At 43.8% G+C, this 26,336-nt stretch overlaps 2 protein-coding genes across 4 annotated transcripts in view; one reads left to right on the top strand and one right to left on the bottom strand.

Moving 5' to 3' along the window:
* ckap5 (cytoskeleton associated protein 5) overlaps nucleotides 1-14,947 on the bottom strand; it is a 29,822-nt gene extending 14,875 nt beyond the window's left edge. The window contains exons 1-27 of one of the 2 annotated variants that reach the window (XM_056598587.1): nucleotides 14,848-14,947; nucleotides 13,205-13,301; nucleotides 12,416-12,609; nucleotides 10,460-10,666; nucleotides 10,107-10,278; nucleotides 9,879-10,011; nucleotides 9,492-9,592; nucleotides 9,165-9,278; nucleotides 8,675-8,779; nucleotides 8,270-8,359; nucleotides 7,384-7,548; nucleotides 7,151-7,279; nucleotides 6,785-6,940; nucleotides 6,529-6,630; nucleotides 6,308-6,418; nucleotides 5,815-5,907; nucleotides 5,308-5,493; nucleotides 4,788-4,882; nucleotides 4,308-4,491; nucleotides 3,719-3,861; nucleotides 3,369-3,543; nucleotides 2,442-2,555; nucleotides 2,096-2,224; nucleotides 1,676-1,870; nucleotides 1,471-1,597; nucleotides 1,170-1,258; nucleotides 733-828 (exon numbers count right to left, since the gene is read on the bottom strand). In XM_056598587.1, the coding sequence (XP_056454562.1) occupies nucleotides 733-828; nucleotides 1,170-1,258; nucleotides 1,471-1,597; nucleotides 1,676-1,870; nucleotides 2,096-2,224; nucleotides 2,442-2,555; nucleotides 3,369-3,543; nucleotides 3,719-3,861; nucleotides 4,308-4,491; nucleotides 4,788-4,882; nucleotides 5,308-5,493; nucleotides 5,815-5,907; nucleotides 6,308-6,418; nucleotides 6,529-6,630; nucleotides 6,785-6,940; nucleotides 7,151-7,279; nucleotides 7,384-7,548; nucleotides 8,270-8,359; nucleotides 8,675-8,779; nucleotides 9,165-9,278; nucleotides 9,492-9,592; nucleotides 9,879-10,011; nucleotides 10,107-10,278; nucleotides 10,460-10,666; nucleotides 12,416-12,609; nucleotides 13,205-13,261 (3,462 nt within the window). In that variant the 5' untranslated portion in view covers nucleotides 13,262-13,301; nucleotides 14,848-14,947. The remainder of the gene's footprint in view (nucleotides 1-732; nucleotides 829-1,169; nucleotides 1,259-1,470; nucleotides 1,598-1,675; nucleotides 1,871-2,095; nucleotides 2,225-2,441; nucleotides 2,556-3,368; nucleotides 3,544-3,718; nucleotides 3,862-4,307; nucleotides 4,492-4,787; nucleotides 4,883-5,307; nucleotides 5,494-5,814; nucleotides 5,908-6,307; nucleotides 6,419-6,528; nucleotides 6,631-6,784; nucleotides 6,941-7,150; nucleotides 7,280-7,383; nucleotides 7,549-8,269; nucleotides 8,360-8,674; nucleotides 8,780-9,164; nucleotides 9,279-9,491; nucleotides 9,593-9,878; nucleotides 10,012-10,106; nucleotides 10,279-10,459; nucleotides 10,667-12,415; nucleotides 12,610-13,204; nucleotides 13,302-14,847) is intronic. The other variant, XM_056598588.1, reaches the window with a different exon arrangement.
* Nucleotides 14,948-16,427: 1,480 nt separating this feature from the next.
* Nucleotides 16,428-26,336, top strand: part of LOC130388969 (NT-3 growth factor receptor-like) — a 181,235-nt gene continuing 171,326 nt past the window's right edge. For both annotated transcript variants that reach the window (XM_056598604.1, XM_056598603.1), the window contains exon 1: nucleotides 16,428-16,520. The gene's annotated coding sequence lies outside the window, so the exon portion shown is untranslated. The remainder of the gene's footprint in view (nucleotides 16,521-26,336) is intronic.

Here is a 26,336-nt window from a genome sequence, read left to right as displayed (position 1 = left end):
GGATTAGCGTAATCTGACTGTGTGTGTGTGTGTGTGTGTGTTTTTATGTATGCTAAAATGATCAATAGCTCGTCTATGTGCGAATTTCATGTCGTACATCGATTTGGGAGGATGATCAGGCAAAGCAAAGAGGTTTGGATGAATCACAGAGAGATGGCGGCAAAGGTAAACGATGTGCAGAAGTGAGTGATGAAGCACCGTAGGCTAACATGCCGCAGAAATGGAAAAACACATTCATGCAGTGTCCCGACTTGAACCTCTCACAATGTGGGCCCACTTCTTTCCCTCCTCCTGATTAACACTTCCTCGCTACGCAGCCTTTCATACTGCCACACTGATTTGTACCATGTTAAAAGCTTGAATCACACATCAACCCAGTTCAATTGTCTTTGGTCAACGACATTTTTTGAACCAGGGGGTGTAATAATCCCAGTTAGTTAGTGATCAGATAGAGGTTAGGTTAGACACAGCAGTTCTCTAGATCTCCAGGAGGACATGAGGCTAACAAGTGTCCCATTGTGGTAGAAAAACATTGCCCAGGTTATTCCACAACTAAATGCAGAACTTTTTCCTAATCTTTACTTCTGGCCAAATAGTGTCATCGAAGATGACACAAATAAAAACAAACACCAATATCGTCTGCCAGTCATGGCTCCATAGCTCGCCTGATTCTATCAGAGGGACATTTGTTAGCCCCACGTAGCTCGGTGCCCCCCCCCCCCATACTGCTACCTGTTGACCTCCAGCAGCAGCCTTGCCCCTGACTGATGGGGCCTTTTTACTACCACTACTGTCCTCTGTGGCGGGCTCCTCGGAAGGGGAGGGGGGCTGGGTGGGTACAGACAACCACATCATAGGTGAACATCACATCAACAATAAGGAGGGATGGGGGGGTGGGGGGGGAGAAAACAATTTTGAAAAACATGATGAAACAACAAATGTATGGAAATTCACCCAGGCACAGATGTTTAACAGCGTTTTAAATTTGTGTGATTCAACTATCTTGCTCCATTTCAAACGGTTAACATATTATTATGAAGACACAGATTTAAGAGGACTGGTGATAATATATGCTCTGTACCTGAGTAAATAATGAGCAGTAAATAATGCGTAACAGCCAGTAAATGATAGTGAGGGACCACAATGATCTGCTGATAAAGGGAGGGTACCCTCTTGGCCGCCGCTCCCCCTCCTCTGATCTTCTTGCCTTCGGGTTTGGAGTCGGTGGCGTCGTCACCGGAGGCCTGAGGCCTGGGGCCTGGAAGGGACAAACATCACCATGGCGACCTCTTCTTGAAAAGGAAATAACGCCTAGGCCCCCCCGAAGTCAATGTTAGGTTTCTGATGCTTCCATAATCCCTAAAAATCAACCCTGACCCTCGACTAAGAGAAGTGACGTGTTTGTTTGTGTAAAGTGTTCCGATCCGGCGGGAGCTTATCGAGAGGATTGGCGCTCTGGTTTCCACTGACCTGCCGCTGCCTTGCTCCCAGGAGCCTTACCTGCCCCATCCCCTGCCTTGGAGGGTGCAGCAGGTTTCGCCGGCATCACCGCCCTGGCCTTCTCCAACATGCCCGACACCTGGTCCTTGGATGCGGGCTGGAGCAAACGAGATCGTCAATCACGTGCAAAAAAAACTGAAAAAAGTACTTCAACACTGGTTGTTGGGCGAGGTACCTTGAGTTTCCCCGCTGCCTTGGTCATCTTGTCGAAGCCCAGGTGCATCATGAACATTGGCAGGGCGTCCTGGGCCTTCTTGCGGACGTCACCGTTGCGGTCCTCCAGGCAGGCGAAGAGTTGGGGCACACACTGCATCAGGTCCCCCGGCACCGTCCTCATGTTGGGTAGCTTCTCGGCCAACCAGCCCAGGAGCTGCAGTGACACACACACACACACACACACACACACACACACACACACACACACACACACACACACACACACACACACACACACACACACACACACACACACACACACACACACACACACTATTTATCATGCTGAAAATACCAAGTTGGTGGAGGGTGGGAGTGTGTGTGTACGTACGTGCGTTTGTGTGGGTACGTGTGTATACGTGTGTGTACGTGTGTGTACCTCCTGGCGGAGAAAGGGGTTTTCTCTCTTCAGCTCCTCTGACATGTCGTCTCCCTCAAGCCAATCCTTCATTCCAGTCTGCTCCACCCACGCCTGCAGCGTTGCCAAGGCAGCAGCCCTCACATTGGCCTAGAGCAACGTGTGGGGAGGAGGGGTTAATAAGCCGTGATGGAGGCATTGAAGAAAGACCTGGTCTAGCACTGCAGGGGTTACCCTCTGCCTCAAGTCTAGATGCAACTTGTGGAAAAGGTTATTTTTCCAACTGTTTCATATGATGATATTCATACACATGTTGAAAAGTGTCACAAAACCATGCTGGTTCGACGAAGCTGGATCCAAGATGTACCTTGCTGTCTCCCAGCACAGTGATGATGGGGATCCCTAGGGGTTTAATATGTTGTTTCAGGCCGGGGCCCATGGCAGTGGCCAGCTGCTGCAGCATAGTCAGGGTCTGCAGCACCTGAGACAAAAGCCGAAAACACAAGTTATATTGATGTCAGCGGCACCACTAGCCTTGGGATTTCAGTAGACACAGGGCAATGTGCACGTCACCTTGTATCCATAATTGATACAAGGTCACGTGCTAATGTTTCTATCTTTAAAATTGGGTTTATGAAGTTCATACTCTTGCAATAATCCAAAAAATATATTCCAAGTTATTTATTTCAAGCACAAAAAAAGTTACAACTGTTATAAATAATGTTAGGATGTTATTTGGTGTAAACATGAAGATTATTTTCAACCGGGACCTTATTTTCCCATCCTCAAGGGACGAATGCGATTACGCTCTCTAACTCTCCAACTCATAATATCCACCACGTTCTCATCCTGCAAATCTTCAACTCTCCCGAGATATAAGAGCAAGACTGAAACACTCTCACTCAATACTGTCAAATTATGTAAAAATCACGGGAATATAGGGTCCAGGTTGAAAGATCAATCCTTTTAATTATCCTTTAAATTTGGGGTGCAAACACTTTAGTTTAGTGAGAAACATTGGCTTGTGCTTCATTCATAATATTCCAATTTCTCAGACTTAATTTCTTCAAGGCAATATTCAGCTTCTACATATTTAATTTAGGTTCATTTTCAACATTTTAAATGGTTCCAAGGACCCCCTGCAATCCTTTAAAGTTCCCCTAGGGGAACCCGTACCCAAGTTTGAGAATCAACCACTGCCAATATCTTGCACGGAGGGAATCCTGAATCAAAGAACCGCTCGTGGTGACCAGAGTATCATGAATGTATAATCCACATCTGCGGCCCTACTAACCAGTATCTTGTTGGAGTCATTGAGACGTCCCTTGAGGGCCAGGGACAGATCTCCGATGTTGGCCGTGATGAACTTGGCTTCCGAAATGATGGCCGCCGCCTCATCCAGACCCTCCTTCCTGATCTTCCAGTTCTTATCCCCGATCTTAGACACCAGGTCACAGTTGATCTTATCGCTGAAAGAATCAATCATCAGTCAATGTGAAACACGGTCGATTGCCATTGTTTCGCTTAAGGTAAGAAATAAAAAGTATTCAATGATTTTAATTGACACACAATGATAAAGATCAGTTCAGTTCGGTGAGCCTGATGTGGACCAGCTGGGTCTAATAGGAGAGGAGAGGGGCTGACCTGATGTCTGTTCGGGGGAGGAGATCCATGATGTCTGGTGGTCCCGCCGCATCCTCCTCTGGTTCGTCCCCATCGTCCCCATCAGCCTCGGGCCCAGACTTCCTGGTGCCCCGGGTGGCTGCGGGGGGCGACTGGCCCTGCATCTGTTAGGACATGTAGTATTTATTTATCCACTTCAGTGAGAGTCTCTTTTGAATACATTATCACATTGGAAGCACAGCTGAAATATAATATGTGAATCTGGAACAGGTTGTACAACAAAGATAATCAGTCTTCTTACTTGACTTCAGTTGAGATACATTCAGCTTCAAGTTATCTTTTCATTTACCTAGTTTCCTTTTAGAAAGAAAATGATGTGTGCACGTTTTCAGTTAGGAAAAACTGTTGAAAAATTGTGATGAAGTACAGATAATCTGCACAAATAAACCAGTTTTTCCTTCAACCTAGTCACTTCTCCCCCCTGGCTGGCCTCATGGGGCTATTTCAAATGTTTCTTTAAAAGAAAAGAAATGCATCATGGATTGAAAGGATGGCAGACATTTCCAAACAATCCCACAAGACGTTAACGGCATGAGAAAAAAAGGCCAACCTTCTCGAACTCTGCGTCTATCTGCGAGAGCAGGGCGGGCTTCTCGTCCTCAAAGAACATGCGCAGGGGGGCGCCCATGTAGAGGTACATCACCCCCAGCAGGGCGATGGCCGAGATCCGCACGGCAGGGTTGGTGGCTCCCAGCGCGATCTTCACGTTGTTGATGAAGGCTTTCACGTTGATCCTAGAGAGGAGGGACGGTATCATTAGGGCAGATGACATCATGTACCAGGTCCCAAGAACAAGGTATTCATTATTGTCATGAATGCTTATGCACACGCATGTTTATACGTAGATATGTACCCCCTTTACAAGTGGTTTAAATGGACATGGGCAGGGTTGACTCTGCTCTGAATAAACTAAATTATAAATCGTGAACAAACATAACAGATACTTGTATATGCTTCTGAGAATTATGAAACCAATTCAGCCATTCATCTTAGAGCTAACCCTCCCCATGGTGGGATGAGCCCCACTCACCCAGCGAAGCCAAACTCCTTCATGGCGTTGGCCAGCCAGTTAAGAGACTCGGACTGGTTCTTGGGGTTCTTCTGAGCAAAAGCCAATGATACCAACTGGGAACACACACAGAATGATAAATGTCATACCTCATACATATTCAATATTTCTAAGTCTACAGCACCGAGTGGGACAGGGGTGGTTTATTTTTTGCTCCTTTTTGACACATTGATTGATTGATTGCCTTTTTCACATTCGCAATGGAATTCATCCTTAACTACTCGGAAAGACTCCCGTCTTGAGAGTGGAAAGTCTAAGCAGAGGGGCAGTGGAGCGTGGGGGCATGTGGTGAATCAATGTAGAGGTCTTCTATCCACGGCAGACAAGAACCTCAATCAATTTAACACACGTCGTTTTTTCATGTTCAGATCGTCGAGAAAGTAAAACAGGATTTACACTGAACAGCCACGAGAAAATCGGGTCATCCTAAGACACCGTAAGCGGGTCATCCTAAGACACCACGAGACACCGTAAGCCTCACCTGTTCAGCAGTCCAGGGCAGTGAGCAGGACTCCCCGATGGCTGTCAGACCCTCCTTTGCGTTCCCGCCGCACTTGACGTCTCCCACCTTGTCCACCAGGCACTCCAGGACCACCGAGGCGGAGGTCTTGGAGAACTGCCCTCTCTGGGCGATGATGGCCACCACGCGGAGCTTCATCTGCATCACCTACACGTGTGGAGGAGGAGGGGGGGGGGGGGGGGGGGGGGGGGGCAGGGCCGTCACACCGGGAGCTTAGATGGCTCACAATCAAATAACTCATAACATCTCTGAGCGACTAGTTTGGACTACAAAAGAAGGATTACAATGATGGGGGTGGAAGTGAGCGTGCAGCCTTTTCTCTCTCGTCAATAGCCGTTCCCTTGCCGTACCCTTTTTATACAAGATTGCTTTCATTTGAAGGACAACGACAGGCGGAGAGGTCGGATATACTTACAAGCAGCATACAAAAGCGTTTTGTTTCAAACTGAACACCATAGCAACGGTTACCTGGAAGTTGGTCTCCTTCCACCCAGGCTTCTTGGCAAGCATCCTAACCAAGGCTTGGCAGGGCATTTCTATCTTATCCATGGTCTCGACAGCCTGCACAGCAAGACAGACCATCCACCAACAGTCAGTGATTCAGTCAATCAACGGGTTCTCATTCCACTCAAGGCAATAAGCTGACAAATGCATTGAATAATATGCTCTGCATATCCAAGCAGAAAGGAGAATGCCTAATCTAATAGGATCTGCAGCACAGATGGTTATCTGCGTGATGAGCTGTCGGATATGGAAATTGTCACGAAGGGATAACCACTTATGAACAATTTGAGATGCAAAGTGAATTGGAAGCGGCCCAATTAAATTCTCTTAAGAGCTAATAACATTAGGGTGCCAGGCTAAGACAGACCCAGTGTGGAGTATGCAATAGAGAGTTAGAAATATTTAAATAGTTTGAATGGCATCCAACACAGTGCAATAAGCAGGGAGAACAAGTTACCTTTTGGAACTCCTCCATGCTGGCCAGCCTCTCCTTCCAGTTGGCCGAATCTAGATGCTCCAGACAGGACGCAGGAAGTACTAGCGCTGCCCTCTGCTCACAAACCTCGATCTGAAACGACCACAGCAGCCAGACAGCAGGTCAGGCAACCAACATAAAAACACTTGACGATGACGAAGGGAGGGGGAAACTCTGGCGCGGAACCGGCCCTTGTAACTCACCGCCAGTTCGGTTTCTATAATATCTTTGGCCTCGACCCCTTTCTTAGCCTTAGCCCCAGACGCGGCGGTTGGCTTGCCCTTCTTAGAAGGACCTGCGGAAGGCTACGGACAAGAGAACAACAAAGAGAACTCATCTTCAGGCATGCCACCATCTTATTACAGCAGTGTGCCAATTGAACACAACATATAAACATGCAGGAATTGATGAACACATACATCCAATCTTAAAGGAAATGTGTTTGATTTTATTGTTTACCTTGCTGGCCGCGGCTGCAGGTGTCTTCTTGGGCGGGCCTGAGGACTTGGATGGGGCTTCACTTGGGGGAGGGGCTTTAGCGGCAGGCTTCTTGTCTCCTCCGCTCGCCCCGCGTTTAGCCCCGGGGAGTTCCACTTTATCTGCACATTCCTTTATCTGTAACCATGGGAATAAGGGGAGGATCTTAGCCATCAGGCAAAAGTAGTAATAAAAAATAAAAAAGGGGTCCAGTCTTGTTGATATCCCTTCGGTGTATATATTTGCTTGACCTGTTTCCATGTTGTTTACGATTTTTTCTACAGTTTCAGCCAACTGTGGTATATTCACTAGATTCCTTCCTAACACCCTCCCTCTCTCCCTTCTCACCTTATCCAGTTTGAGCTTATCCAGATCGGCCAGGAAGGGGTTGACGGCCTTCTCCCCGATCACCTTCATGGCTGTCCCCAAGGCCTCAAAAGCGGCGTCTCGAACCTCCAGGGCCGAGTCATTCACTTGCTGCGAGAAGGTTAAAAGGACAAGGCCACAGTGAATCCTTAGTTCAGGGAGCGCTCACCTCCAGCCATGAAGAGACCACAGAGGAAAAGGCAGGAGGCACCGACCTTAAGGAGGGCTGCACAGAAGGGCTTGAGGACGCTTTTGGACAGGGTGGCCTGGGTGCAGTGTCTGAAGGCACGGGCCAGGAAGAGGGAGGCCTGCTGCTTGATGGAGGGATTCTTGTTGTCCATCACGCCCAAGATGTCCTCTGACAGGTTCTGCAGGGTGGTCTAGGAGGGCATATGTTTGCATTATCATTTTGGTTGTATTTTATTTTAAAATTGTCATTGGACACACATGGAAACAAGACAAAAATCAGAGATGAAATTATAAAAAGTACACGGTTGCATCCCTACATAATTAATTATCATTTGTTATTCAAGTTATTATTATAAAAAAGGTATTCAGAAAATCCCTCAAGCCGATGGATGATCTCATTATTTGTCATCAAATTGATGTGTATTCCGTTGTGGGACAGTATTTAATACTTGATATTCAAATTTAAATAGATCTTACATAATTCTATGCTTAGTTTATCCAAAGTGACCTCCACTGAATTCAGATCCCTGTCATTAAGGAGCAGCCGCAGGGGGGCTTTGAGCTCTAGCTCAAGGACGGCTAGAGTTAGAATATGGACACCAGAGCATTTCTTCAGGGAGTTCAGCATCCTGAAAACAAGAAGCTATCCTGCCCCGAGGGTCATGGAAATATTAAAATACAGGGAAACGTTTTGTGCAGTCATGGTAATTCTGCGGAACCGCATGTCTGTCACATTGGCTAGCATAATTGACTATTGGAAAGGTTTTGGTGCGTTAGCTACTAGCTACTATGCTTTATCTCTCAATGACAAACATCCTAATGGAAATGTTTTAACAATATTCTCCAAACATAAATCTAATAAATTCCCTCTGAAACTTTGCATCAGATGATTTCTTGGCATTTCGTACTCACAGTGAGGAAGATGGCGTCGATGGCCTCCTGCAAGGCCTGCACAACCTGAGGTTTCTTCTCCTTGAACTTCTCAAGAATAGTCGACATCACCTGCGACCACACACCAAGCAGTGCAGAAAAGAGAAGAACAGAGAAGAGTTATTGAATATCTGAGGTCAATGAAATGAAAAAGGCCTGCTTTAAGTCTTATTGGTAAATTATGGTATAAGGTCTGGTCAATGCAATTAACTCCAGACAAGCCAACTCATGTTTTCTTTCCATTGGCTTGTTGAGCTTGTGCAAATACTGGAACAAATTAAAGGTGCATTCATTCATTTCACAATTTTACCCTAAAAGGGTTTTTAACAAAGCAAATGATAATCCACAACATGGATAGAAATAATTCATGCAGTTGGTTAAACTTACAAGTGTGGCATAAGTTCCAAACTTCTTCCTGAGTCCAGAGGCCAGACCAGCCAGGCATTTAGCGGCCAGGGTCACTAGCATAACGTTGGCATCTTTCCCCACAACCTGGAACACAAGACTAGGGAGTTCAAACTACCAATGTGCTACAGAAGCTAGCAGAATTTTATATAAGCTATCAATTATATCAAATATACCTCATCAATACATGGGTGTTGGACACCAGTTTGACTATCAGTAAAATATAGACAGGTTAAACATTAAGGAAGACCTACGTACATACATACAAACATGTATACATACATCAAATTGACTGGGTCCTAGATCCCAGGCAGTCCCATCGACCCCACACATAAATGTAGCCATTGCACCACCCACATATATCAATAACTACATCAAATCCTATGTATAAGGCTTATATAATCATGTTAAATCAATGCATCACACAGCAGTGCAGCATTAGCCTCACAGACTAATAATCCTAATCTCTAACCTTCTTCAGCGCTCTGACCAGGTCTCCATAGTCTCCAGCCTCTAGTTTCGGATTTTTAGCCAGCGTCTCCACAGCCTCCAGGGTTTCCTTCCTCTCCTGCCACTTCTTGGCTTCCTGCAGAAAGTCAGACACGCACACATTGTTAGCCCCCACAAACAACACATAAATAGAAAACAATACGATACGGAATTCTGGCAAGAACATCAGGCGTACATCATACAAGCCCTTGCTGAAAAACAATATTCTATTAACTCAACTCCGCCTCTTCCCCCCCCAGCTAGCTCCTCTATCACTGGGTATAGTTTGGACTCAGTGGGGCATGCTTACTATCTTCTCGTAGAAGTCCTTTGGGAGCTTGGCGAGGATATCCACCGCCTCCAGCAGCTCATAGGGATCCACCACCACCACCGTGTCCTCCTCTTCCTCCCCTGAGGGCAGAAGAGTGGAAGAGTCAACACAAATATTAACTACTGATCCTGGCATATGAATCATCATATGCCTCTGTAGAAATAGCTTGTTTCAACCACAGAAGACGAAATGCAGACGTAATGGAAAAGGAGATGCATTTCATCTGCAGTTCTTTTGGGTCGAAACGCAAACAACTGCTTCATTACGCATTGCATGTTCACATCGCTTAAGATCACCCTTTCCACAAAAGCAAAGAGAAGAGATTTGGTTCTTGGCCTAGCATGCTTTGTGATTCTGGAGTGTTACCGTCAACTTCATCTCCTTTATTGGCCTGGTGCTGCTCAAACTTGGCCTTCAGGTCTTGCTGTGAGCGGAGAAACCTGGTCTGTTTGGGCGCGGCTGTCGGCACCTTCACCCACTCCTCCTCCAGATCCTTCAACTAGCGGAACATACGACAAAGGGCAAACACATTTATAGGCTCATGAGGTAAATACCATACCAAATCGAAGGCCTGTCCACGGGAGAGTCATTTACCTGGACAGAGTTGATACCCTGCAGCGGGGGTCTCAAAGCATCTCTGATCCACCTGAATATCTCTATGGCCAGGAGCTTTGCTTCGTCTCTCACCGCCTTCTCCCTGGATTCAAACTGCTTCGGCAACACTTTCACCACTGGCTTTAAGGTCACAATCTTTGATCCAAACTCACTGTGGGAAGAAGGCAAAAGATAAATCAGGACAAATGAGCAACCTGCCTTCCATGAAATGATATACTGTAATATAAACAGCACTGCCTGATCGTTAATCCAACTGGACACTAAACGAAGAGTGAAGAATCCCTATAAGTTCCCCTTCCGTCCCATGGAGACCCTAGAGAGGCCCTACTGACCTGAGGGCCTTCCGGAGGGCCTCAAGGCAGGCCACGACCACCTTTGGGTTCTTGTTCTCCAGCCCTTTCAGCAGCTCGTCCTGGACCACTTCAGCCTTCTCGATCTCTATGTACATCAGGCAGATCTCTAAGCCCAGCTCTTTTGCCCGCGCCTTGGGTTGGTTGAACACCTTGGTGATCACTCCGGACGTCACCTCGCCCGTTGTCCTGCAGCAGAAGGGGACAACAGACGGTTCATTCCTTAGTAAGCTGAGCCTCTCTCACACATAGTCCCTGGTAAATCACTGGGATCAACTTTCGGGCACAGCTAGTGGTTTTTCACATTCAGCCACGATCTGGAACATCGCCGCCTTGCACCCTTTCACCCTTGGCACAGCAATGCTGGATTAGACGGGCCAAGCGACAGTCCAGCAGATGGAGGTAATGCCAAACATTTGGGTGCCACCATTAAACTTGCGGATTGAGAAGAGCTCAATCATTTTGGCATCTGTCCAGTTTCCGGTCATATCTTAAAATAGGAGCTTTTTTTCCAACAAAAGAAGCTGAATTGATATCAGTTTTGAATCACCGGAAAAGCATTGACGCGTTAAGATAAACAAGTCGCCAATGCAAATATGTTTTTGATTGGTTCCCTCACACCACTTGAAAGCATCTTACGTCACACAGATGTAACCTTTACTGGCTTCTCCTGGCAATGTTACTGCCTTATTTAACAACACAGCCATACCACAGTGTTCCGGGAAGTTACTAGGTCTTGAGCAGGCAAATTGGTGGTGCAGATTTCACATAAAAACAGCCCCTGCTCCCATTCACACGTGCAGGAAATGTTCCTGAATATTGAATGGGAGGGCTGCATGTGGGAAGGGCCTTTAGTTTGTTAAACAAGCTTAGTTTTTTTCCTAATTATTGTGAAATAATGATCAGCATCAAAGTCTCGATAAGTTGAAAATGCATTTAAGAAAACTATAATAAAAAATAAGGCATTCAGCCTGCACAGTTCACAATTCCAGCTGATTGTCATTTCTGCTTAGAGTTGATGTAAGTAAACAATAGATATATGAATTAACTGTTGCAATGTGCTTGACCTCTAATGGAGAGAAATAGTCGTACTGCCTCGTTATATTAATGTCCACTGATTAAAATAAAACCGAATCCTCTGACTATTGGTTGTCGTATACCTCCTTCGACTGCAGATGGAAGTCCATAGGCTTAGCATGTTCCAGTTAATTTGCCAACAATCTAAATCCTTACTTTGATTAACCCAACACACACCTGACTATCTTAAGTCATGTATCCTTAAGAAAAAACAAATCCATACACCCATTGACTAGCAGTCCATTAACAGCACACTACACGTGTACATTATCGGCAGAATGTGATACACACAAACTCCCGGCGCGAGTAACACTCAGCCGAGCATCGGGTTACTCCGCTGCAATGGAGCAGAGGCCGAAGTGAGCTTCCCAAAATGAGTCATTGAACGTTTACGTCATTCCTGCATTTCATTCGGTGTCTCCCTATTGTCGTATGGAAACAAATGGCAGCAGTGTCGTCTATCCCTGTGGTTTTCAAACTACGGATCATAACACGCAAATGTGTCGCAGCAGGAGCAAGTGGATCATGGGATCGCCAAAATATCTTTTTAAAATAGGATTGCACGCTTAAATGAAATGTCCTTGTCATTTGACCACAAGTAGGTTTGAGACATTGAGGAACGATGGAGGAAGATATGATTAACATAGAAATGTAAATGTAAACTGTTCTCAAATTGTAATAAAAATTAGATATTTGGTGGATCCAAGGCCAAAGATTCCTGTACAGGTAAGCCCCAGTATGAACACATTTTGGAGCATGTGGTCTAAACAACCTCAAACTCTAACACAGACGATCATATTGGTCAAGGTTTGACATTCTCTCAAACTGTATGGTTGCTTTATTTAAATAGCAATGACTTACTTTCCGGCTATGTGGGCATTCATCACAAAGGCCAAGGCTGTCTCCAGGCCCTTCAGTTGAGCCACAACATTGGAGTCTGTGACAAACTTCTTGATCAGGCCAAGGTATTTTCCCCATTCTGGACTTTTTTCATCCTCTATCCTCTGAAAGAGTTTCAGGGCTTCTTCATAGCCGCTCAGACGGGCTTTCCAGACCTGTTTAGCAGAGAGCGAGAAAATCAGTTACGGAAGGGGAGGGTTTGGGTGGAAGAACCAGACAAGTTTGATAGCCTTAAGCCTAACCATTCTGCTTTCTTTTTAGGAGGCAGATAGACAGAGTTCAAAGTCTAACTGGAAAAGTGACCCAAATAGAAGACGAGATTGAGTTATTGGAGCAAGCTAATTATCTGTACATATTTTGGTTTGATGCTATGTTCAGGAGATTGGAATGATAAAGACCAACTATATGAGCATACAGCTGCTGGGACATTACCATATCTATAGTAGCAAATTACATGAAGATATTCTATATTCTATACTATGCCTAATGATACCTGTAGAGACGCTTGTTGAAGACACAGGAGAATCCCAAGTAATGGGCACAAGGCTAAATACAGCTTTTTAGTATGGTCCTTTAACATTTAAAAAAAAAGAATGCTATACAACAGCACATCATAAACTGCAGGGATGACGCGAAAATATGTTAAGTCTCAAGAGATAAGGTACCAACGTCAAGCACACTTTTGAAGCCTACGAACATCTGCTCAGAACAAGTGAAGTGATTGAAGCGCAATAGCGACAAGTCATTCACCTTGTGTTCACATTTCTGGTCGACAGGAAGCTTCATCCACTCACTATCGTCCCCCATGGTGGCCTCTAGTGGGCGGGCCTCCTTAGAAGGTACTCAACTGGAAAAATAAAAGAAGAATGTCAACAATTATGTACAGGTGTTGTCGGTCATCTGCATCAAAAGGATTGCAAAAGTTTATAAGATAAGCACAATATTGGCCTCACCAATTAAAATCTGCATGAACCATATAATATGCATGCGGCTCGGCACAAGGACTTTGAGGGGTACATTTGAGTATTATTTGCAATAACCAATGAGTAGAAGTAACAAAAACCAAACCCATCCCAAATAAGTAAATGACAACTTCCTTATATTTCATTACCATATAGCTAAAAAGATAATCACCATGTTAGATGGAATTTACAAATGAGAACAGACAGAATACCAACTTCATAACAAGTACTTTAGTGTCATATGATGCTTTGGTGTTGGGTGCAAAAGTAGACACTGGATTGCACATGCCCTGGGGGCACATTTGAATACAAACTGAATCTGCCCCGTACGTACGTTTCACAATCATCAGTATGCGATGGTAGAGTAAAAGATGAAGTGATGATTCAAACAGGTATAATTGTCAAATTTATAAAATAAACAAGTTGCATGGCTGGTCATAAAGTGCGTCTTGACAATATTGCACTCAGAGGCAAGAGTTCCGGTTTCTCTCCCTCCCACTTAAGAAAAAGCATGTGATGGAGTTTTAATGTATTTTCAGAGGAGTGGCACATGCTCGGCTCTTATTCATCATCCATCATGTTCTGGTAAACAAGACAACGTCCTTATCCCAAGCCAAGTACAGTATTAGAACGAATGCAACGTGTAATGCACTATCACACATAAATGGCCTAAATCTTTAATACCAACTTGCCATGTCTAACCAATGCATCATATGTGGCTCTGGGTTTCAAAACAAAATATTATAACAAAAAAACTATACCATTGCGCAAGCTTTAACGTCATCGACTCAAAGTAGAATCACATTAAACATCAATACTTGGTTAAAGGACCTGGACAATCATTTTAATGGAAACGAACCGATTATTAGCGTTTGCTGTCAATGCTCAAATCTTGTTCCCACTGCTGGCTAACAACCCGTTCTTCTCGAACGGTAAATAAACATGATCAAGCTTGTCATACGAATCAACAATGTGGTTGCACCGCAAGAGCAAGACCATCGTTTATAAGCAACACTAGTGGCATGACTCAAGTTAGCTGGTTAGTTAGCGGGTTAGTTACCCGTACGTTAGCTAACATTAGCAAGCCGTCGCTGCTCTCTATAGTCCTCCATTCTAGGGAAGACAGATCAGAGGCCTCAATAGAAACACAAATCCACCTCAAGATGTATCTGGCCGCTATCGAGTCATGTGCATATAGCAGGGTCAGCATGGGAAACCACGGTTGTACACAATTAGATCGTATTGTTAACAACAACCCGTATGTTTCGAAGGCTAGACGGCGCTGGCTACTGAGATGCTGTTAGCCAGTATTGCACCGTAACAACACAAGCAGGCCTGGCGACGCAGCAGACAACACACATAAGGTGACGCAGAGCACATAGAACTATAACCTAGACGAAAACAGATACTTGTTAGTATAAAATAGTTTACCTGTGCGTGTCGTTGTGTCAAATAACTAGTTATACCGTAGCGATATATTGAACCACTTCCAGAGCAGCCTAGCTGAGCTTTGAAACGCCTCCAAGGGCGGAGAGATGGAGGGAGGAGAGGCGGAGGGGGCGCCACCCTGAACGACGTCACGCTGTCAGAACCGGCGGAGACTGAATCAAATAGGTCAGACCCAAAGGCTGTACATGGCCACTTGTCAAGTGACAGTACACGACTGTGCATCCACGGTGCATTGCATTTATTTTTGAATTCCAAGAAGTTCCACAGTCTCTAGAAATTCTGAATTAAATTGTTATTAATCAAATAATTAAAATGAGAGGACAACAGGAATAATTTTCCTATACCTATCACCTATACTGCTGGATTCGGTTAATGTGAGTACTTTTTGCAATTTGGACTTCTGAAACATGTCAACTCAATACAATACACCAACAAAACAACTGATGCATTTCTGACATCCTCGTGATGTTTTTTTTTTTAAATCAAATCTGAAGTAAATACTAGACATCATACAAAGAGCCGATATGCCACAAAAGTTGATTTGTACCAAAACAACCCCAAAAAATATGTCTGCATATGATAATTTGGGACAACTCAATGTCATTTTTTAAATCGAATTGCTAGTTTAATATACGCATACATTTTAAATAGCAATATCGAGCAGCATAGGCCTATTATTTAAACTCTTCCCTTCTTACTAAGATGGGAGATGGCAGCAATCAAATCTGCATATCGCCCTCTATAGGGGTATTTTAAAGTATTTTAAAATGAGTGAATGATCTTTTATGTTTTACTACTATTCAAACTTCTCGCCTTCAGATTATACAAATCAAAGTGATGCAAAATTCGGATTTGGGGATTTTGTATCATTCGAAATCGGATCGTTCACTTGTGCAGAGAAATAATGCATGTCAAATATATGATTGATCATGATACAGTGGTGTAGCGTAGCAGCGCGCCGCTACCCCTGGTGCAATCTTTCGCTGGGCCCCCCGCCATCCGCTCCCCACATAGGGCCTACAGCCTAGGACCCAAAGACGAAAAGGAACACACAATCATTATTAGAACCACGGACAGTGTTTTGCAAGACCGACACACTAGCATACCATCAGAACGCAAATAATCCATTCAGCTAAATAACAATGTTTCCAAAATAACATACCCAAAGTAAATAGAGTATACCTCCACAACTGCAAGGGCTATAATATGTAATCTTGGTGCCATAAGAAAGATTGTGAATACTACTTGGTTAGAGTGAATAGAGCTAAAACATAGCATATTTGGAAGATACCTGAAATAATTGTCAGTTAGTCATCATCAGTTGGTAGCCCTATAGTGCTATGAGACACAAACAGGTAGATATCTTGAGAAACCCATTGTACAATTTTGATACTTGACCCCTCTATAGAACATTCAGGGCAAATACAATTGAATGACACCGAGCCAAACACGGCCAAATACAGCATCTAGCCACCAGATGGCGATGGAGGACATGTGTTTTGATTGAAGGCAAATACCAATTGCCTCAGTACCCTGCTCTTAATCATTGATTGTAAACACCATGTTTAGTTGCTAAATTGGACCCAGACATTGGATTATCTGTTTGTGGTGGTTCTATGCCATCAAACTCAACTTTGAGGACCAAAACAACAAAGGTAAGACATCATTTTTGATTGTGAAAGGTAAAGTGTAAGTTTATTCTTGATTGCTTATTACCTCGTTGCGTTTAGTCACAGATGATATGGTGTGGACTGTTGGACTAAGTGGAGAATCAGCTTTCATATAATGTATAGTTTGTGTAGGTCCAATTTCGTGAAAAATATCGCTATTGCTGTGCATGTCCAAAGCTATGAAACACAAAACCTTGTTCTTGCATATGGGTGTGCGTCTTTGGACTTTCTGGGGTAATTAGCCTCAAAGCCAAAGTACTTCTGAACGACACTCCTGCCGTTTTATTTTTCTACCAATATCGGTCACGGAGGCTCTGCACTTGTGAGTGACAGGAGGCGGTACTATGTTGGCGCTGTAGCAACGTGTGCGTTAACTCCATCGACCTAAAGAACGTACGCATCTACAGATTTGTCTACATTACTGTGTGTTTAAACTTTTTAAAATCTCAGTAAATATTGAACGAATATTTGACACAATTGCCAAATCTGATTACGCAAACATGGATTGAGATGTTACTTTTCTTAATCTTAATTAAAATCTTTAAATGGTCTTCATGAATTCAGTATCTCAATTAATTCGGTTCTTGCCTAGTTAAAACAAAAATACTTCTTAATAAGACCTACTATTTCTTTTGAAATTTATGTTAGATTAAATAATTCCGCTTGAAGTTATTTGTCAAACACCATTAAGCGCATAAACAAACTATGAGTAGAACAATTTATAAGTCTCCGTTCTGTATTTAATTGCCACTGGGCATGCTCGCAGACTTGGAGAAACTTCACACAGCTTTCTTTGTGGTGTCTCCATCTGAGGCTATGTCTTGGCCGAATGGGTTACCTTCCTGAGCGTTGAGTTCTGAGTAGTGGTTCATTCGATCTTTTTGCATCTTTGCACAGCTGGCAATGGAAAACCTCAGCTCATCCAACTGTTCTAGCACACAACACAGCAGTCATGAATAGAAAGCAAATTAGTTTATGAAAGCTGCGCCAGAATCAGTGGTGTTTCACCATGTTTGATTAATAGGTAGATATATTGGCATTATACTCTGTCTCAGTGCACTGTGAAAATAACAGTTGTGCGAGTGAGAAATTCAAAACTTGAGATCGCAAGGCAATGCTCAAAGGGGTTTTCTAGCACACAGCTGGTTGGCAAAGCTGAAAACGAACCTTTCCAGTCTGGGTGATTAAATAACCTGCCTTCACCAAGGCACATTTTTGTAACCTAATTGTGTCGATTCTGCTTTTAGCATGAGCAAACATAGCCGAGAACATTAACAATTACGGGATAAGAGATTCTTGTGTAAAGTGCCTGTATGGCGATTCACAACAAACTACGTACTGACGACGACCCACAATGATTCCAAAAGAAGAAAGCGCAATTGCTAATTTTTACATTCGAGGGGAGAGCTTGCCCACACTTAATGCTCCTTGATGAAGTCATTTTAACCTAGGGCCCTTTATCTTTCCGAAATAGCACCAGCGGCGTAGCGAGTTGGCTAGTGGATGGATTCCACTGCGCCTGTGGCCTGCTCGTGCATTTTGTGTTGTTGCTGCACTCTTGGCCTTTGAGAGCAGAGTCAGCGATAGTGTCCTCTAGAGCCACTGTCCACCATTCTCTGTTGTTCCAACTGTGCGTAACCTTAACCCTAACCACTTCTAACCTATCCCTAACCATAACCACTTCTACCCTAACCCTAACCACTACTACCCTACCCTAACCACTTCTACCCTAACTCTAACCCTAAACACTACTACCTTAACCCTAACCACTACTACCCTAACCCTAACCGCTACTACCCTAACCCTAACCACTAGTACCCTAACCACTACTACCCTAACCCTAACCACTAGTACCCTAACCCTACCCCGTTTCAGGGACAAATCAAATAAACAATCGGATGAGAAAAAAAGATTTGCGGGAGCGCTTTCCCTGGGCGTCAGATATCGCCGTGGAGGGATTTGAAAGGGAGTTGAAAAGCCCCTGCGTCGAATTAAGACACACAAGGACACCCTTTGCGTCAGCAGTTAACGCCAAAACCGTCGATTTTTTACGAACTCGGAGTGACACTGTGTTGCGGGTTCAGACCTGGCCCTCAATAATCGAATGGTGCATATGGCGGCTGTGCCCGACGAGTAGCAGCACATGTGAAGTGGGATGGAGGCAGGTAGGCTCTTAAAAGGTCTCCCCGGAGCCTTTTGCCTTTGAACATGATGAGTCCATTCTGTCCTGCAACAGCAAGGGGGGGGGTGGGGGGGGCTCCAGTGATTCCATCAATTGTGGTGTGATACGACGATTCCATCCATGGTGACATACTTTTATATGGCCAAGTCCTTTGCTCTAACGACACACCTCAGTTGTTGCATGAAACATGTCGTTTAGAGCCAATCAATCATTTTGATGCATGACAGCAGACGCACGAAAAAAATGTGAGTTGTATCATTACATTTTTTACAACTTGGCTGTGACAACTCAGCTATGGCTGCCTTGCAATCAACTATCAGCTATGATTGCCAAGTCCTGGCGTCACCACATCAGCATAGTTTTATTTTATTTTTTAACAATGTGGCTAGATTTGTAGCCAGGGTAAAAAAGTAGTTTGTCTTGATAGATATTACTTGACTAAATATTACTTAACATTTCCATCTATATCTTCTCTTGGTTATGAATTGTGTGTGATCATGTTCCTCAAAATACGTTAATTCTAAGGCGCTGTACGATCCAGTCTGGAAACGCTGGTGCTTAGCTTTTTTTAGCTAGTTTAATTAGCTAATACAACAGGACCATTTGCATTGCTGCCAGTAAAAAAAGCAAGCAATGTGAGGTCAGCAGTGCGTCAGGACACATACTCTTTCATTAACTATGTTTCAAGGCCCTGAAAATGATTTGTATGAATGAATCAAAAGAATAAAGTCAATAACGAAATGTATGGATACTCTCTGTTTTGGTTTAAAAATAACATAAGCCGTTTATTAGAGCTTTCTTTCAACAAGTGAAACTAAACAAACAAAAATGAATGCCTGCACACTTGAAATGGGACGAAACAAAAGTTAACAATGATTTTAGTCATCAACATTCAAACAAAAATATCAACGGGGGAACCTTTGACACTTTAATATTATCAACAAAAGGCTGCTAAAAGTAATGTTATATTCACCTAAGACTCTTCTCCAAGTTCTAGGCCATCATTCAAATCTTTGTGGACGTGGAGGAAGAGGAGGTGTTTTAGGCGTCATTCTGACATTGTACAGCGAAGATCGTTTTTCATACAACAGAGGCTGGAAAAGCTCCGCTTAGCTCTTGCTCTTGACACGGGCACTGTCAAATACAGCCAAAGATGCCTATCAATCTCACTGAAGAGGGATTGAGTGCCTCGTCCCTGTGCTGCCAGTATGTCCTCAATGGTGGATAACTTTGTCAACCAACTGATGGGTAATTCAGCAGAACTCTTGCGTGCCTGCAAAACAGAATAAAAAATTCCACCCATCTGTCAGACACAGGCGTTCATTGTCAATTCCGTCTGTGTCGAGGTCAATCACAACTCTGGTGGGGGGGGGGGCTACAGATAGAGGTAGACTGTTTACCTACTGCAGTCCACCTAGATCAGCCAATGCCAACTGGGTTGGTTAACCCTGCGGGTCCTCTCAGAAGTCAACAGGACAACAACCTCAAAGAAGTTGCGCCTCTGGTGGTCCTCTGCGTTTTCCTACTGATGCTGTGTCTCCTCACGATCTTCATACCTGGCGTGGAGCACGGGGGCAGCGGCTGGGGCACAACCGGTGCCTGAACCAGGTCCTTAATGGCTCTCTGTTGGGCACCTTAAGATACGCTATGGAAGGTTCAGTTCAGTGAGCCGGGCATCCGCACAGCTCACTGAACTGTCTCTGGTGAGACATCCGAAGGCCGGATAACCCAAGCCACCTCTTACACAGAAGAGAACAGATTGAGGGACACTTTAAACCAATAAAAACACCTAATGGTCCCATCAAAGCTTGTAGCCCTGGTGGCTTTGCCCGCTTCTGTTTTTCTGCCTGCCTGGAATATTTGCCGTGAAAATTGCGTAAAAAGCTCTGTGAGGGTGATTGATTTAAGGAGCAGGGGGAGAGGCAGCAGGTCTGTCATAAAAGATTATAAGTCGTTTTTGTGAGCGGTTGATTATGTCTTGTGTGTCAAGAACTAAACTGGCACTACGCACTACTCTTGCCTATATAAATAGGCCTATACTTGAGTGATCAGTTAGATTTACTAATTAACCTTGTTGACAAAATACTGTGTCTGAGGTAGCTTGATTTCCGATCTAGTGGCTGAGAATCTCAAACTTAAAAGTCCCCATCGTCCGTTTGGTATACTAAAATATCAAACATGAAAGTCAGAGGTCATAAAGAGGCTGGCATACAGCTGAAGCAGCTGGCAGAGAGGCTGGGTCACTTGGTGGCATAGGCCTACAATTGCGACGTGCCACAGGAAGAGGTGAATTTGATGTGGAACCCGCTCCTCACCTTTTCAATCACAGTCAAGACATGGTCAAGGAATGGGCAAAGATGTTTCGACTCTGGCCCATGCCCAAACCATATGGTGTGAGGGGCTCTGTATGGCAGCTCCATGGTGGCATCATCATTTAGGGTCATGGGGAACACAACAAACAACAAGAGCACTTTGAGGAGTATTGCAACTTTCAATGCTAGCTAGAAAACCGTGTATATCCCTTAGGTCCATGGGTCAAACTGCCACCGAGATGTACAAGACACAAGATGCAGAGTTCAAAATGGTCCTCTGCAGCAACATCCACACTGCAGCAACAAAGTGCAAGTTTTGCAGACAAGAGTAAAGAAGGAGAGGCAGGAATAGGTTGACAGGTGGGGTGCGATGGATAGGAGGGGGTAGGGGATAATATATAAACACACATTTGAGATCATAATGCGTTAACTTTTTGTCACTATTACATCTTGCAGTTTCCCTACCAGGTATTGATTTACTGATATATAAGGGGGGGAGGATGGAGTGTGAAGGCATGCATGCCCTCTATAGTTGAAAAAAGTGTTTATTTTCTCCCTTAGCTAAGCAGAAGGGACAAGGTGAGGTCTTCTGCAATGTGCATTCCAAGAAACTCGGTGCTCCTAACAGTCTCCACAGTTGAGCTGTTCACCAATCAGCTCAGTAGTTCTGTCTGGTGTGTTGTCTTTACACCAGGCCCCCATCCACACCACCTCTTCCTGTATGCTAATTTTGATTAATTGTTATTGCTGATAATTATTACCCTAATTATATAAATATTTAACACTGCTAACAAGCAGATTGGTTTGCAGTACTCAAATTAAATATAATTGTGTATATTAGTTACCACACGTCTGTTTCGTGGTAAATCAGCAAAGTAAAAGGTACATTTGCACACATTCATATGACCTGCTGGAACTATCAGAAGCATAATGAACCTTTTGTCTATAAATGTGGTTTTACCCCTCCCCTCCATTCCCCCAAATGAAGCAAATGCTTCTCTCAAATGAAATGAATATGAACACACAAATTGAAATTGAGTATAGGCCACACATTTTGCATCAGTTTCAAATAACTTACTTCATTTTAGTTACAGTGACTAAGCTGTGTGGATTTTCATTGATAATAATCTGCCATCAAGGTATGACACATTTGACACATTTATCCCCATTTGATGAAAAAATAACACTTTAGCTTGAGTAGAGGCCATGCCAGACTTTGTTCATTCATGGAGGTAGGACGGATGGTAGATGTGATGTGGGAAAGCTACAGTGACTTCCATGAATGCTAACATTAAGAGGTTCACGTCCTATCTTTTCTGTTTTCCTAGTAGTCCTCCTCTGTGTTCTGCTCCCCTCGTTTTTTCCACACAACCTTCCATATAACCTCCCTGTTTTCTTTGTTCCCTTGCCAAATTGTCTTTGTTTTTCCCAGTGTGAACATCAACTTTTCAGCATTACGTCCTCTTTTCTAGTCTAGTATTTCACCTATTTATCGCCACTGGAATATTGGTTTATTACGTGGATGTGCTACTTAGTTTTATTTATACTTACCTGTGTTATCTGCATAGCTTCTCAGTAAAGAATTTTGCTTTGAACTTTACCTCATGTCTTGAACTCTCTCAGCTTCTGGGTCTCTGTAGCGAATAAAACCGTTACATAAGGATTTGAATTTCATGTGACATCGCTCAACTCGTAGGGTAGAGTCCTTTTACTATTTTATTTTTCATGGTGTTTAATTCAGCACCGTCTTTATAGGGTTAGGGTTAGGTTAGGTTACCCTAACCCTAATTTAAGAAGCATGTTACTTAGTGACAAAAGCAAACATGATGAATAGAACCCACGACCGTCCCAATGAGATATCAGAATCAGAATCAGAAACAGAAAAGGTTTATTGCCAAGTACATTTACACATATTAGGAATTTGTCTTGGTATTCGTATTCGTTGCGCACGATCTTAACAAACAATAAAGACTAAAGAGTAAACAATAAACAATAAGCAAGTACTGAATAATAAGTACTGAAAAAGATAAGAGTAAATAAAAAAAATAAAAAAATAAATAGAGATACTCTATACACATATACATATGCAACGTAATAAGATAATAAGATAAGATAAGAATATATGTACAATTGTGCGTGATGATGAAAGTAGTGCAAAACTTGTCATCATAGGCAGATGACTGTGGGTGTTGATGGGGGAAGGGGGGGTAGTGTGCGTGCCAGTGTCGGTGGGGGTCCGGGGCCGTTGTTGAGGAGGCCGGTTGCAGACGGGAAGAAACTGTTTTTGTGGCGGACGGTTTTGGTCTTGACAGACCTCAACCTCTTACCGGAGGGGAGTGTTTCAAAGAATATATGTCCGGGTCGGGAGGGGTCCAACATGATCTTCCCTGCACGCCTCAGCGTCCTGGAGGCATGCAGGTCCTGGAGGGACGGCAGGTTGCAGCCGATCACCTTTTCAGCATATCAGATGATACGCTGCAGTCTGCTCCTGTCTTTGACGGTAGCAGCAGTGTACCAGATGGTGATGGAGGAGGTGAGGATGGACTCTATGATGGAGGTGTAGAAGTGCACCATCATGGCCTTTGGCAGGTTGAACTTTTTCAGCTGCCGCAGCAAGTACATCCTCTGCTGTGCCTTTTTGGTGATGCAGCTGACGTTCTGCTGCCACTTGAGGTCCTGGCTGATGACTGTGCCCAGGCAGCGGAAGGACTCCGCGGTGTTGACTGGGGAGTCACACAAGGTGATGGGGGAGGGTGGGGCTGCGTTCCTCCTGAAGTCCACACCAATCTCCACTGTCTTTAGAGCATTGAGCTCTAAGTTGTTTTGGCCACACCAAGTCACCAGGTGGTCAATCTCCCACCTGTAGGCAGACTCATCTCCACCAGAGATGAGCCCGATGAGCGTGGTGTCATCTGAAAACTTCAGGAGCTTGACGCACTGGTGACTGGAGGTGCAGCTGTTATGAGAACCACGTAGCAGTAGTGCTGATGTAAGGTTTTAGCTACCAAACAAGAGGGAACGTTTTTAACAACATGACTTTACTGCTTTTACATTGCTGTCACATGCAAGCATATGTATCTATTAAAGACTTCATGTTCATCTGCTGAACTTAGACCGTACAAAGATGACGTTAGATCTTTCAGTGTCACACGAGGCAGAGAATATGAAGGGACATAGGCTGACAGGACTGATAGATACCTCAGGGGGTTCTCCAAAGTCTAAGTAGTGAGAACTAGCAAGGAAAGGAACTTGGGTATTAATCACACATGGCTGCTGCATTCGCCCTTTTCTAGGTCTCATAATGTAGGGTTTGGAACATTGAACATGCTGAATTGTAATTTGTGGGCCAATTACTGAATTATTAACCCCCCAAAGCTTAGGGTAGAGCAGGTAGCACATAGCAAGAATGTTGTATTTCCAACAATACTTTTCTAATCTTATGTTTATCATGTAACAACCCATATGACATGATATGATAGGGTGCACATTTGGCACATTTTAAATTGTTATGCTCATGCCCTACAATATTATGTTGGTGTGGTCTGAAGACCTTATCGCTTTGGGCCTATAAAGGTTAGAGGAACTGGGAATCAATATAAGCCTCTACTTCCACAGATGTGTAATAGCAGGGGTAAAACACAGTGTAGCTCGTTAAGTTAATTATGGGTCTGACAGAATGCGAGTGCCCATAATTAACCTCATGAAATACACCTGTATTCGCCCCAGTCCTACACCTCTGTGATTAAGGCCTATCACTATTAAACATGGGAGAGGTCCTTCCTACTTAGTTAATTTGGGGCAACATTTGTGATTGCGTGAATGTTTGCTGCAATTTCGATCGTATTGTTGATTATCGATAAATACGATATTAATCATTAGTTGATTTACACAAACCAGGCCTTGCCTCTGTATTATATGATGTGTAAGGTGGATGTTTCTTTTAAAGTAAATACAGTGCAACCCTTTTTTATGGACTAGACACATCAAATAGATTACACAGACAATGTTCCAGGCAATAAAATGAACACCGAGCTTTAAAACTGCAGCTTCACCCTCTGCTGCCTACACCTGTCTCACCTCCTGCCTAGAGGAGATAAGGGCCTGGATGAAAAACAACCCGCTGCAACTCAACAGTGGTAAAACCGAAGCCCTCATCAATGGCAACCCCCGAGCAGATCCAGCCCTCCACCTCACCCTTCGCCGGACAAGACCTTCCCCTCGTTCTCTAACCTTGGCATAAAACTGCCCCCCCCCCCATCCTACAAAAACCACATCATACACATGTGAAACCTCCTTCTGCACCTCAGGAACAGTGCAAAAAACTTTTGTGAGACGCAAGGAGATCCTCCGTGCTTCTGTCTCCTCTTGGCTGGACAACTGCAACGCACTTGGGAACCCTGACCACAACCTTAAGAAGCTGCAGTACCTCTAAACAGTGCCGTTGGTATCCTTATGGGAGGCCTGAAGCACCCTCACATAATCTCATCCTCCCGGTCACCTCATCTCCTCTCTGCTTACTCTCTGCTACATGTTAGTAAAACTTTTATTAGAATTAGTAAATATAGTAAAGGTAAGATAATAAAATCCAAAGGCACCTCTATGGACGGACCGCGCCCCTGGCATTCATAGTTACCACCTATGCCAAGGGCCGGGCCTGAATCTGGTTAGCATGGGAGACACGGGGCTTCTGCCTGACGCACATTGTTCATGGCACTCACTCCCTGAGCACCTTAGAGAACCAAACCATGGACTGTTGAAATGGCTTGAAGACTTTCCTGTTTATGAAAGACTATCCACAGTATATAAGTCCCAATTAAAATGGCATTTTAAGTTGAAATATTATTATAATTAGTTATTATCGTTATTGTTATAAAGCTTTGTTTAAAATGAAATCAATCCTGGTGTAACAAAACTTAAAATACATACAAATGCACATGTTCGGGATACCTACATATGAAGACGTAGATGAGAAGTAATGAGAGTAGCCTATGGGTAGCAACAATTATACTGACAAAAGCATTCAAGGCGAAATGCTAACTTGGAATTTAACATTGTGTAACGAATGCATAATGCATGAGTCACACACGAAATGGTTGTATCATCAATATCCTCCACTTGATGGAGCTAGAGAACCATTAAAGTCCATCTTCTCTTTCACTCCAGTTCAGGTTGTGACATCAGCTGTGTCTAGTTTTCTGTTTGAGAACCAACACTATATTGTTTATTTAATTAATTTACATTTCTGATGTAATTGTGGGTATTTGATCTTTAATAGCTGTATGTGAACCGTACTGAACATGCAAAAAC

Source organism: Gadus chalcogrammus, chromosome 9, assembly GCF_026213295.1.
Source record: "Gadus chalcogrammus isolate NIFS_2021 chromosome 9, NIFS_Gcha_1.0, whole genome shotgun sequence".
NCBI lineage: Eukaryota > Metazoa > Chordata > Actinopteri > Gadiformes > Gadidae > Gadus > Gadus chalcogrammus.
This window is presented reverse-complemented; position numbering and strand designations above follow the sequence as displayed.